The sequence below is a fragment of the Heterocephalus glaber genome, unplaced genomic scaffold, assembly GCF_053883595.1.
Source record: "Heterocephalus glaber isolate CG9 unplaced genomic scaffold, H.glaber_assembly_v1.0 deba00001004, whole genome shotgun sequence".
In the NCBI taxonomy this organism is placed as follows: Eukaryota; Metazoa; Chordata; class Mammalia; order Rodentia; family Bathyergidae; genus Heterocephalus; species Heterocephalus glaber.
In genome coordinates this window covers 1,647,394-1,661,849 of record NW_028258179.1, presented here as the reverse complement: position 1 = coordinate 1,661,849, position 14,456 = coordinate 1,647,394, and the positions used below count along the sequence as shown (strand labels likewise).

General features: G+C 35.4%; 1 protein-coding gene across 30 annotated transcripts in view; it reads right to left on the bottom strand.

The window, feature by feature from the left end:
* The window catches only part of Mff (mitochondrial fission factor), a 33,677-nt gene that overhangs the window by 2,028 nt on the left and 17,193 nt on the right, over positions 1–14,456 (bottom strand). For 4 of the 30 annotated variants that reach the window (XM_013066798.3, XM_013066799.3, XM_013066801.3 and 1 more), the window contains 5 exons: positions 13,633–13,707; positions 8,415–8,573; positions 4,658–4,690; positions 3,057–3,116; positions 55–139 (listed from right to left, as the gene is read on the bottom strand). In XM_013066798.3, coding sequence (XP_012922252.2) covers positions 55–139; positions 3,057–3,116; positions 4,658–4,690; positions 8,415–8,573; positions 13,633–13,707 — 412 coding nt within the window. The remainder of the gene's footprint in view (positions 1–54; positions 140–3,056; positions 3,117–4,657; positions 4,691–8,414; positions 8,574–13,632; positions 13,708–14,456) is intronic. The other 26 variants (XM_004867985.4, XM_004867986.4, XM_087209279.1 and 23 more) reach the window with 9 other exon arrangements.

Sequence of the window (14,456 nt, the reverse complement as noted above, 5' to 3'; positions counted from 1 at the left end):
AACCATCACTTTAAAATGAACATAGTTTAGAATTACACGTGCCACATGAAATACCTGTCGTCTTAATGAAGCTGCATCTACAACATTCATGTCATCTGCCGCTCCTTCAGCTGTTGGATCTATATTTGAAATGCCATATCTAGCAAATAAGACATAAAAAACACAAATTGGTATGAAAATAGAACCAAGAGTAATTGGAAGTCAGGTATTCTGTAATGCTCAGACATATTCTAAAGACTGGTATTTTAACAATATAAATCACTAAAATATTTTACCATCTGAATTAACATTAATGAAGAAAAAGAAAAAGCTTAAGATGACAATTATCCACGATACTGGGAAAGTACACTGAGGCTCCAAGAATGAGAAGAAACCCTGACTAAAGATACAAATAGACAGTTTTCAAACCAGGGAGATGGGCCATATGAAAGAGGACCCCTGGCTGGAAAGGCTTGAGAGCTGCCACTCTCTGCCAACACACTTCTTACAAAGCCTGCATCCATACATACGCAGTTCCACGCCAGGGGCTCAATGGCAGGGACTGCAAAGAGAAAAAACTAAATGACTTGATAATTTATGTCTCTCTCTCGCTATCTCTTCTCTGACCATTCTTACTTATTCTCTACTGTTTCTCCCGGAGAAGCAATTATAAAATCTTCTGAATATATCTTGCCACTACATACAGATACGGAACTGGCTCAAAAATAAATAATTATGAGGCTTTGGATAAAATAATAATACTGGAAACCACTTAAGACAATCCAGAAAAAGTTTATTAAATAGTACTTTTTGTTCAAATGCAGTTACTTCCAAAAGGACACTGGTTTTTAATGACAATACACTCCCAAAAAACAAATACATACGAATGTCAATCCTACCCTTTCCCTAGATTTCCACATTTTAAAATTTATTTTCATTAACAGCTTTACTAAGATAACAATTTATATACAATACATTTCATTCAATTCCCATTTTATATCCTGAATGGTTATTTCAGTAAAATGACACAGTAACTTTTCTGAGAATATAAAAGAACTGAATTGAAAGGTATTCCTATGCAATTCACAGAGAGTTGGTACATAGATGATCTATTTTAACATCCCCAGCAAGTCTTCATTACAAAAACCACCTTACCCTACAAAAGGGATATGAAGTAGAATCACATTTTTCATCTGGGCACATTATAGAAAAATCTATTCAGAAAATCCTACTGCTTCAAATGTTGAAAACAGTCCCCGAATACTTTAATAAAGTATGCAAAATGTAATTTAAATAATCGATGGTGTGTATTGACATTAGATAATCTGTAGCAATCTGTGAATGTTCCTTTTGTGGCTAAATTAGCTTCTTTTTCATTCACTGCCTCTTCATGGAAACAGTAAGAATCTTGGAATACTGAGGGTAATTAGTAAGTGGATGCTGGAACTATGGGTTTACAAACACCTGAGTTAATCATTCTTTGAGTACAGTATTAAAACCAAATTGTTAGGACTGGGGAATGTGGCTTAGAGGTAGAGCATTTGCCTACCATGTAGGATGCCCTGGGTTCAAACCCAGGCCAAAATGAAACAAAAACCAGAATTATTAAATGATTGGTGAAAAAATTAGGTGTAAGATTCCTCTTTTCTACATTTGATTCTCAAAAGAAAAATTTTCTGTTGCCTTGAAGTCATATATGTGATAAATAATTGGGAAAAAACAATCGAACTACAGCAGAAATTGACTCAAAGATAAAGGGACTCAGCCTAAACAGAAAATAAAATATAAATGAAAGGGATTACTCACAATTAAAATATTGAATTAACTAAGCTTTTAGAAATCTGAGAAGGAAATCTTCAATTGTAAAGAAATCTAGGGATACAGTAAAGGACTTTATATATATAACTTAAGAAATGTACTTTGAACTAAAATTTATATTTACCAGAATTAAAACCTCCATGAGAAATGCTAAGGCAGATCGCTAGCTGAAAATACTTCCACAAGTTTGACAGAAAAATATAAGGGAAAACTGCACTGGATTAAATTCAGACTGAGAAAGAACCAAGTCAGCAGAGCAGCCAGGGCACACTTCTCCTACATGAATTCGGGATTAAGAAGAAAGTGATGGGCATTTCCCCTTTGTTCTTGCTCTGGAAAGTGCCAGCCTCTTTTGCTTAATAGAAACAGTGTTTTCAGTTTTAAATCTACTGCTGCAGATAGTACATTTCTGTTTGAAATTAAACTGGTTCTGAAAAACTAGAGTAACAGCATCTGTAAATACCAGTTTTTGCTTTTGTTTCTCCTGAACAAAGTCAAACTAAATGGGGATTTGGTACTTGAGAACCTTAAAGGTTTGTATATTCCCTTCTACCTACCCTTGTGCATGACCGGAAAAATTACTCAGGCAAAGAATGACTGAAAAGTGTGAAAAGGACAAAAATAAAAGAGAAGGGCTAAAACTGACAGATGATAAAAATGCTTAAAACTAAATTTCCTTTCCAAATGTTCAACTTCCCAAACTATTGGGGATGTCAATGCCAATTTTTCCCAACTCAAGATAATGCATTGCAGTTAGGATTATATATACACTGAAAGTGACATTATAGATAATTAAAAACTAAAAAGGAAATGCTGGGGATGGGGATTTAGCTGGGCCAGGGATTTAGCTCAGTGGTTCTGCTGCCTGCCTTGCAAGTGCAAGGTCCCAAGTTCGATCCCCGGTATGGGGGGGGGGGATGCTGGACAGAGCCTAAACAATTCAAACAACGTACATAAACAAGATGTGAGATTATTGTGTCTAATATGATCTCCTATAAGCTACTAACTTACTGAAATGTCTCAATGTCATTTCATGCCATCCCACAATTATTAAGCATTTTTTCTCATCTACTATTGGCCAAATATCATGACTGCTTATAGACTCCTTGTTTTTAGAAAGAAGCAGGATTACTAAGAAGGGAAAGCAATAGAAGTTCAAGTTATAACACAAAGTCATGGCTATTACATGCATTATGTCCTGAAAACACAAATTCATCACCTCTGTATCCTCCTGGTAATTACAAAGTCTCAAGAGTTACCTGATGTTGTCATGATGAGGATTAGAAGTGGCGGCGGCAGACCCACCACGCAACACAGGTCTAAGGCAGGTTTTCACGGGAGAAGGCACAAGACAGAATCAAGAAACAGAGAAGAAAATAAAAGCAAAAACAAGACAAATAAATGTCAAATTGGATTATACTGTATGCTTCCATATAATGTATCTCTCAAATACTTTGAAAGATATTTGTCTCATATATCCTCCATTTTATGATTTTCATAAAATGACTTTTATAACATTTTACAGTTGACTGAAACATAAAGGAAATATGTGACAAAATAGCACCAACATCTAATTCTTTTTAGTGCTTATACTCTATGAAATTCAAGACTGAGGACAAGTATGTTTAAAAAGTATCTCTCTCTTCTAGTTGAAAAACAAGCATCACTGACAACTTTAAAAGCATGTCAAGAACCTATTAGTAGCACCTGCATGATCGTGGTTGCTCATTCACAGGCCTATCTCAAAACCTACAAAACTAAAGAGACTCCCATTTCCCATAATTCTTTCACCCCTCGCCCCACCCCGTGTTAATTCTGACTTCTGTCTGATGTCTTAATGTAGCTGTGTCTCATCCACACCTGCACCTCAATTCTGGAGCTGGGAACAGGGGACATGCTACGGACCTTACAGAAGTGCGCTCCAATGTTAGTCTGATTCTGAGACAACCAGGAGTGACATACAGGGCTGCTGGAATGAGAGCCAGGGTGCGCCGGAAAACTTTGTGGGGCTTTTCACTTGACCCACTACATATTATGGTGCCAGAGGACAATAATTCTCTACTTAGAGAAGCAGTAATCTTTCCGATAAAATTTGTTAAAATCAGAAAACAAAAGCTCTACATGTCCACTAGTCAACTGCTCCCAAAATAATCAGCAATATTCACTAGCCAGGGAAAGGAGACTGGGGTACAGGATCCAAGTAAGGATTTCAAGAATTATTAAATTCTATTTGGAATGTCTCAAAGTAACTGATCAAATTTTACTTGAATGTAAGTATAAAGGCAATAACTGTGGTAGATGTTTAACACCAAATGTTTTTGTAACAGTTGTAGAACAAAAATCACTATTTTCTGACAACTCAACTTATATTAGAAAATTTCAATGTTTAGTTTCTAGATGTCCTAGAAGTACAACCAGTGCTTAGTGATACTTCTAGAGCTTAGAGGCAGTGATGGCGAACCTTTTAGAGCTTTCAATGATACAAACAGCCCACTGTGGCACCTGTAGGTTTGCCATCACTGGCCTAGAGGATAAGGGATTCAGAGACTTTGGTGGAGGTATGCTTGACTTATTCTGTCAACTAAAGAATACTGAAGAAACACATATATTTGAGAAAGGTTTTAAACTCATCGCACTAACATTTGCTTTGTGAAATTAGGAAGAAATTAATGTGAAATTAATGAAATATAGTCTTGAATCACAAACCTGAGAACGGTTAACTAAATGAAGCCACTGCTGCATGCTTCCTAATGTGGTATTTAACATGTACCAGTATGTTCAAATGGGTCTGCCATATTCAACACTGTCCACCACAGAGATTTCCCTTTTATAATGCAGAGCCAGAAAATAATACGGTTACCTTTCACAACGTATTTCATTTTGTCTTCTTACACTGGCAATTGACACATATAATATAAAAGTATATTAGACAGGTATTTGACAAAGTTAGAAACTTCATTCAAGCACCACTTTCTATCATAAGTATGCTTTAATACATAAACCTTTCAATAGCATGTTTTGTAATTAGATCTAGCGGCAAAAGGAAGTCCAAAGCTACTGTATTCTAACATTAACTTGTATACTGACATTTTTGAGTAAACAGATGGTCTCTTAAGAGAGTATGTGCTTCTTTGCTATAAAAATGTAAACTGCTATAGTAAATGAACAGTTTGGTTAGGGAACCAGGAATTACTCATTTTTTAAAAGAAAAATTTCAAATAACAAACACTATGTCAACTATGACTATGTTTTTAGGCCTTCTATGTTATATATTCATCCAAAATATAAATTACTCACACATCATTTTCTTATTCTATTTACTCACAGTACAATCTGCTCTGGAAGACCTACAAAAATAATCAAGCCCCTACTAAGAATAAAACAAACACAATTATCTGTTAATATTTAAATAACATTCTAATACACAAACTATCTCATTAAAAATGTTAATTTTTTTTTCCATTGGTGATTCAGATATATAATTCTAACAGATATAGGAACAGACAGGCAATTTCTAACCAGCAAAGAAGTAAATCATAATACTATTTTAAATCCTCCTTCCAACTGAGCAAAGGGCGCAGCTGGTATCTGCTCCAGGTGCTTTAATAAATCTTTGGTGTTATCAGTTTTCTGAATGTACAGCACTGACCTATGTAAAGGAACATTTCTAGTGTGTACTTAGGATTTTCATGTTGAACTTGCTTTTAGATGATCTAAGTTCTCCTAAGATGAGAAAAAGAAAACATAGTGCATAAACCTTTTGTCAGTGTCCCTTAAGGTGTAAACTAAAACTAGCCCTTGGGTTAAGCTGTGAATTTGTATTACTTTATGACAAAACAGGCAGAAAGCTTTTTTCTTTCTTCCTGAAAAGTAATTCTAGTTTAATTATACTTAGTGTGATGGTTGTAAGACCAAAGATGCAGCAACAGCATAATAGCTAACAGTAATAAAATAGAAAAGAATGATGTACAGAGCAAGTAACACAAAAGCACTTAAAACTTCGTATGAGCAGAATTATTTTATAATCATGCAAGTAGAACATTATCCAAATTTCACATTCCCACTTTTTGTATCAGAAAAGCCATACTAGACACTTGTCATACTAGAAATAGTGATTTGACACTTAAAATTCTGATCCACTCCTGTCCAACATTTAGATTATAAGGGATGTGAATACAAGTTTTAAAAAATACACTCATTTAGTAATGAATACACGGATAAGACTGATAAGGAACTACCTACCCCTCCTTCGATAACAACTAAAGGAATATATCCAGGAGCAAAGTATTATAATTCCTTTCTCAATTTAAAAATATCTTATGAGCCAGGGATTTAGCTCTTTGGTTCCGGCGCCTGCCTCAAAGGTGCAAGGTCTCAAGTTCAATCCCCAGCACCACAAAAAAAAAAAAAAAAAAAAAAAAAAAATCAAAAAACCTTTTGGGTCGGGGATTTAGCTCAGTTGGTTCTGCCACCTGCCTTGCAAGCGCAAGGACCCAAGTTCGATCCCCAGTACCAAAAAACCAATCTTATTTAGGTGAGATAATTCTTCCTCAGAGAAGGGATTTCAATTTACAATGTTAAAAAAAGTAAAATTTTACTTAGCATTCCAATATTTTATACTAAAAGAATACAAAGTAAAGTCTATATTAGTAAGATTTCTGATGTTATATGTTTGAATTTTAGGCAATTTCTTTTTCCATCATGTGGGGAAAAAATTCCTGTATCCATAGTTCCATATTACCCCATCTGTTTGTGTGGGTGGGAGGTAGGGCAGATAATCTTGATGTACTAGGAATCTGTTCCATCTAGCTATTATTTCATCTGTATCAGACTTGGAAACATTTTTCTCATTCAGACATTATCTCTGTAATATCATGTGATATGATGTACTCTGACAATGATCCAGTCTCATCTGAGGACCTTTTTTATAATGAAAACTACAGAGGATATCTGGTGGAGAATACACCTGTTTAAAAGGAGGGAAATAAAAATGGGCCTTTGCAAATATGAGCTTTTCAAGCTAGGTATTTTATATTCAATATCATGAGGGATCTTCTATCATACTAAATGAAGAATTTGAAGCCCTATATCTTAAGTAAAGGTGGGAAAAGGGAGATTACTCACAAGACTCCATAAAGCTAGGTGTTATTATTAAATCCCCCCCACCCCGCCCGTTTTTGGTACTGGGGACTGAACTTGGGACCTTGGACTTGCAAGGCAGGTGGCGGAACCACTGAACTAAATCCCCGGCCCTCTTAGGCACCCTTTTAACAGGTGAGGAAAAGGAGGCCCAGGGAAGATGAGTCATTCACTCAAGGCCAACATGCAGCAACGCATCCGGCGGGACGGACCAAAACAAGTCTGGCTGATTCCCTGAATCAATGCTTTGTATTCTGAAACTTGCTTCTTACAGCTTTCAAATATTCCAAGACAGTCTCTAAAGCGTTGAAGAACATGAAAAGGACTCTTAAATATGTCGTTTTTATTTTATAAAAAGTATATATATAGAGATTATATATATACATATACACACACATATATATGTACTATGTATGATTTTCCCTCTATGCTATGATTTTTCTCTTTTTAGTGTACCCTGAAGTCCTTGGGCTCAAATGCATACCATCAGATTTACCCCGGGAAGGTTTGGAAAGGCCCTAGTAAGTACTCAAGAAATATGGTGAAAGACCTGGGGTCTTCTGAGAATTAAAATTGACCAACAAGAAAAGTTTGCTCAAAGTGAGCCAGAAGATACTTCAGTTCTTAAGGTAAGAAATAAGGTTTTGTGGGACAGTCAGTTTCATTTACTAGGAATTCTCCAAAATGCAAAAATTAACAGCCCAATACAACAATAATGAAAATTCAAACACTGACTCTCAGAAGCCATTACATAAGTGTTCAGAGTTGAAGTTACAACAACTTTATCTTTCCCGTATGTATCATGCAAAAAACTCTGGGGAAACTTCATCGTTTAAAAATACCAGTAATGAAGCAAGGACAAAAAGTATTTGGAAATGATTGCAAAAAAAGACATTTGTATGTACAGAGCAAAGAATACTATTAATGATTTTACTAGATGTTCAAAAGTGAGATACATTATCAACGTTGGAAGATATCAGTATTGTAAAAAAGACAGTATCACCTGTGCTTTTTAGAAGCCTAGAAATCTGTTCCTAAGAGGGAAGGGAAAAAATGCGCTGGCAGTTAAAATGACACCTTCTAAGACTTGCATTATCAATCATATTGGTAGCATAACTGATTAAATCCAAAGACTTACTAAAGAAAATTAGTATGCTTCAGTCCAACATCCTACTCAATGCAATGTAAGTCCTCAGTATATTCCCAAAATGAAATCAAGTACTTAGAACAGGTCAGCAAAGTCTAAAAAAAAAAGTTATAGGAACTAAGTATTCTTCTAACTGAAGGAAAGCTAAGGTACAGTCTTGCGAAATGTGAATTTTGGACAATAATTTCAAATTAAAAGAAAGCAAAGCAAGCCATTTCAAACCATAGAAAGAGACTAGAGAGTGCAAACATAAAAGGAAGACACCACAATCCACTAAAGGAGCCAAAAAATACGCAACACAAGCTGGCAAGAGTCACTGACGGCCAATCACCTGCGATTTTCATCCAGCACATCCAAGATCTGCTGGTAAGCCCTACGAGTAGAAGACTGGATAAGCGACAAAATGCCACGAGCAGAGGAAAGATTAGCTCCATCTTCAGGTAACATATGGGGAGGACAGGCCCGGGCCTGTGGTGGCGATGGTGTCACACTGTTTACATAAGCACAGCAAATGAAGAGAAAAATACTCAAGTCAGATTTTTATAAAACTTCAGCTGAGTAATTTTTAATCTTAGTTTTCCTGACCCCTTTTCTCACTGTTCACTTTTGCCCAAGAAAGTCAAATGAAAGTTAATAAGCATTTTGATTTGTTTTAAAAACCACAGTGTAGCACCTGTAACTTTGTAACCTTAAACATCAAAACAAACAATATGAAAAAACAATTTCAGTAGGAATGAGAATTACAGTAATGAAGGTATTCAACCTTCAGCTTTGCAGTGTGGTATATATTCCAATTCAGTGGACCAAACTGCTAAGAAACAACACTGCATTCAACTTATGGATGACCACAAGAGTGGGGTAGAGAATTCTGGTATACAGGTGTCAAAATCTAAACCCCTGAAAATGCCATTTCAGATACTTTACAAATAAAGACAATGACACAGCTGAGTTAACAAGTAAATGACATTAAAGATGCATCAAATTCTCTGAAAACTGTAAAAAAAAAAGCATTGTCATTATTTAATTATAGTAAAGTATATGATTTCCAGTTAAATGACTAAAACATAAAACTATTTCCAATTCTGAGCCTACAGTGAAAGGAGGCAAGGATACTTTTCCAATTATCAAGACAGCTGATACCACTTCTAGGCTTCTCAGTAACAGGATCTTAATCACTCCATGTGTGAGCTGAGATTCACAATTTCTTTTGGCTCCACTGCCTGTGCTCCTGACAGCTGACCACATATCAGAAATTTGTACAGTCCTAGCCTAAATTGCAAGAGCTGCTCCCTATTGAAGAGCTGTTTAATATCGGAGCATGAGGAGCTATGTGAGGCATTTAACTGATGGACACAGTGGCATCTGGTTTGTTATGATAAAAGACCACACCTGTGGGATGAGGGTTTAACATTCTCGCTCTCAGGGAAAAGAAGATTAGGTCAAACTCAACCTTTATGTACTACATTCAAAAGAATAAAAGCAGACCACACGGGGAAGAACTGAAAAAAAAAGAAAAATCCTTTTATTTGACTGTGTTTTCTACTGTAACATGGTTTGGAAACCACAAAGTAAGATTTTTTGTGTGTGTCAAAGGATAGTTACTGTTATCTGGTAAGAGTCCCAGAGTCTCAGAAAATTTAAGAAACAAAATCTCCAAAATTTTGTAACTTTCACTCTTTTGACAATCTAAAGAGAAACATACAATAAATATGAAAACTGTTTTCCAAAGACTATTAGAGAGAAAGTTCTAAGCCAAATCTTGGCATATTCAGCAATTAATCTTTGAAGGCTGATTTACCACAGGAATTAGACCTCATGGTGTCAAATTTTCAGACAGTCTTGTGGCTAGTAACCCTAAATCTGGACCCTTATAAGCCGATCTATCTAATGACCCACAAGACTTGGCAAAACCCATACTGGGCATCCTAGAAAAGCAAACAAAATAAAACAAAAAACCAAAACAAACTCCAGAACGTCTAGGATACCAAGCCTATGTGCTCATCTTATACTCAGAATTCTTTTTAGGGAGCACAGAAAAAACCTAAAGTTCCTGCTATTTGTGAGAATCCAAACTGAGATCATATTTAAATAGTATCACCAGAGATAGGATTTTAAATGGTCAGTTCCGTGTCAACATACTGTGTATGTTAACAAACAATTCCTCTTATGCTGATCTCAACAGAGCTGCTGGTGTATCTGGCTCAATTTACTTACATTTTAAACAACTAGTCCTTTTTCTCTGAATTCTGGGGTTTAAATTAAACATTTTATACCTCATTTGATAGTAAATAAATTAGCTACATACTAATACATTAAAGACTATAACAACATCTAGAATTATAATCTTAAAGGAATAATGTCAATGAACTGAACCCAAATCTATCAATCAAGTTGGATGGATTTTTGCCCATTAAAAATTAAAAGGAGCCGGGGATTTAGCTCAGTGGTTTTACCGCCTGCTGCGCAAGCGCAAGGACCCAAGTTCGATCCCTGGTACCAAAAAAAAAAAAAAAAAAAAAAAAAACTCAAAAATTAAAAGGAAAACCAGGCATGGTGGTGGATGCCTGTAATCTGTTTTTTGGAGGCTTAGGCAGGATGATCAGAAGTTCAAGGGCAGCCTGGGCAACTTAGACCTTGTCTCAAAATAAGATTTAAGAAGGAGTGGGGATTTGGTTCAGTGGTAGAACACCTGGCCTAGTATGTGATGGACCTGCGATTAAACCCAAGCACTGCCAAAAATAAAAAATAAACAAAAGAAAGGTAACTTCCTCTGAGCAAAGTCACTTTGCCAAAAACAATAAGGAATTATTTAAATTCTAAAATTATAAATATATTTTCTGTCCATATGTAGGAAATGAAGTAGTAGTAAAAGAGCCACGCGTGAACTAACTTCAGATTAACAGCAAAGAATTCTTTTGTGTGTATGTGATACTGGGTATTGATACCAAGTCCTTCCCACTGAGTTGTATCCTGAGTCCTCCTTATTTTATTTTTTTGAGACAGGTTCTCATTAAGTCGTTAAATTGCTCAAGCTGGCTCAAATTTGCAATCCTCCTGCTTTAGCCTCCCAGGGTGCTGGGATTATAGGCATGCTGCCACCATGCTAGCTTGACAAACAATTCTTTTTTTTTTTTTTGGTACCGGGGATGAAACTCGGGTCCTTGGGCTTGCGAGGCAGGCGGTGGAACCACTGAGCTAAATCCCCGGCCCAAACAATTCTTAAAACAGAATGAACAAAAGGCTGAATTGTAAAGCAACCTATATGCATATCAATGACTAATTTTTTTTTTTTGGTACCAGGGATCAAACTCAGGACCTTGGGCTTTCGAGGCAGGCGGTGGCACCGAGCTAAATCCCTGGCCCTCAATGACTAATTTTAATATCAAATAACAGAGACATCAACTAATAAAAAATTTAAAAATATTTTTAAAATCTCTTAAGTCTGTGATTATATGAAAGTGGAATACGGTTATAAACACAATAACAACAAAAAACCCTCTTATATGATCCTCAATTGTAACTTAATAAAAGTACTTATATAAAGATAAAGGATGAGACTAAGTCCTTCACCATCCCACTGTCTGATGCTAGGAATCAAATCCAGGCCCTCATGCAAGCAAGGCAACTGCTCTATCACTGAGTTACATCTCCAGCCCCTGAAATTAAACCTATATCAATACTAATAAAGATATCTATGTCATCAAAACCCAAGTCAAAAGAACTACTTAGTTGTTTATCAAGAGAAATTAAAAGTTTCAAAGATTAGTAATAAATTTCTTCTTGTTCTTTTATATGGCAGTTCTCCATAAACAGCAAAAACAGAAGAGGAAATGCATCTTTAAACTCCTTTTAACTATTTGTATAGATTAAATGTCCTTGATTTTTAACATTTATGTTCACCTACTTAGGAACTGAATCATTATATTCCAAGATGTCTAAAACTACCTTAATAATTAGAAGCAATAAATAATTTAGCAAAAATTTTCTTTTCTTTTTTTTGTACCTGGGATCAAACTCACTGATCCCAAATGTTCTTTCTTTTTTTAAAGCTTTAAGCAGTCCTTTTACAAACACTGTACACTTAAAGACAAAGGAAAATAACCCTTACTTTAGGAATCAATCCTTCACCAGTTGGAATGTCTTCAACTAATATCAAATGTGGAGGGAAAAAGTGATTTTAGAATTGGATTTCATCTCTGTCCATTCATACCACACCCAACCAAGGTTTAGTTATTTTTTTGTTTTGTTTTTATTGTTTGAATTTGTAAGTGAACAGTGAAAAATAAAAAAGCAAGCGGCCCGGGATTTAGCTCAGTGGTTTTGCCGCCTGCTGCACAAGCACAAGAACCCGAGTTCGATCCCCGGTACCAAAAAAAAAAACCAAAAAGGAATGCATACTGTAAATGTACATATCACAATATTAGTAATTTAATAAAAATGCATTTTGATGAAAAATTGATCCTCATGATGTTACAAAACAACACAATCTCAACTTTTCATTTTTTAAAATACAAGAGAAAATTTTACAGAAAGGTGGTGTTTGCTGTTATTTCATTAGTAGCTCTACCTCATGCTTACATGAAATCTTACTACAAAAGTTAACATTGGTTAATGTCAAAACTAAAATTTAAACTTCAATTTACTCGCATAATTATGTCATTATCAAGAGGTTAAAGTCAAGTACCTCTTGCCTGACAGTTTTCACAGGAATAATGTTTCTCAAACTGTGAGATTAACCTCTTTAGTGAGGCATCAACCACTTGCAAAAATAGCATGGGTACGAGGAAAAAAGGCACGAACATTTTCACAAAACACAAGCAATATTAATTTCTCTCAGAATTTTAAATAGAGAGAAAACTAATTTGCTGCCGTTATCGAAGGCAATTGACTACATTCCTCGAAGCCTAAATAGTAAAACTAGAATAAAAGAAAAAGATTGGCTGTCAGTGTGGTTTCTTCTGTCACTTAAGAACGACACATGCTGTCAAATTTTTATATTGTACACTAAAGGCTACTCCTCACTAGAGGCCAGCCGTTCCCAGTATTCTTCTGTCACATAGAGAAGTGGGTTTAGTGCTCTCAAAAAACTTCTTCCAAGCACATCTTACATCTATGGAATTAAAAAAAAAAAAGAAAGAAAAACAACTTCAGTGACAAATCACAATCAAGACTCTATTCTTCTAGGCCAAAATAAAACATGAAAATAATACTGTGCCGAAATATAAAAAGTGACTGGGTTACTAACGTGGTTAAATTCAATCTATAGAAAACTAATATGCCAACCAAAGCAAAATAAAGAAAATGGAAAAGAATACTTGGTCCTTATGTGTAAAATATTCCATTTTCCTTACACCAATGCGCCAAACCGTATAAAATAAATTTCCTTAATAAAATGTGATGACAGTTTGAGAAATCCTGAAGTACTAAAAGCCAAATAATAAGAGAATTAAGGTGTTATATTCCAGTTACATAGTGAAATAGATTAGTATTACATAAGCCTGCAAAATTAAAATGACTCCTTGTGAAAAGCAGAGCAGATAAAATCTTACGTGTACTCCGGTGCAGAAATCGAAGTCTGGAACCTTGAAATTTTATTTCTTGGGGCAGAATCTGATCTGTACCACCTTAAATAATAATTATGCTTCTTTTACATATGCAGCTTTCATAACACAAAGAAAAAGCTAGATATGATTGTCAGAATTAACTTCAGGGCCAATAGGTGAAAATAACCCATCCTACTGCTTCTTTAAAGTAATTCAGAAAACAAAGGCTAATGTCCCTGCTCTTACTGTCATTTGCACTGGTAATGTCAGAGCCACAAAAGAAAATAAAGTGTGGGCAGGCAAAGGTTCAGGCATAATGATGCATAATCAATCTCCTATTACAAAGGAAAAGACTAAAGTAGGTCACGACAGCAAGAGTTTAATCATTACTTTAGTAGGGGTAAATTACAGCTGTACTAGATTACTAGTTTCTTTCTTAACTTACTAACAACACTGAACACATATGTTCAATTGTACAAAATTCCTAGAGTTAATAAGATGTAGTTCCTTAAAGTTCAATTATAAATCGTAAAATTAACGATGGGAAAAGCAAGTCAAGGGTTCTTTAATATAAAGATAGCAAGTATCTTACTATAAGATGGCAACATATATTAACAACTGTAGCAAATGCACAACCGAACAAAAAGCATGGTTAAGCATCTCGCTGTGAAAATGTATAATGCAATCATATTACTTCTGTATTTGTGAATTTTCATCAGCACATGTTCACAGTACATTTCCACTGCCTGTGTGGAGCTGGCACATGCATACAAGCCCGCCTTAACTCTTTCTTTACCCCGCTTCCCTCCCTGTTCTCCCCTCCCAGCATC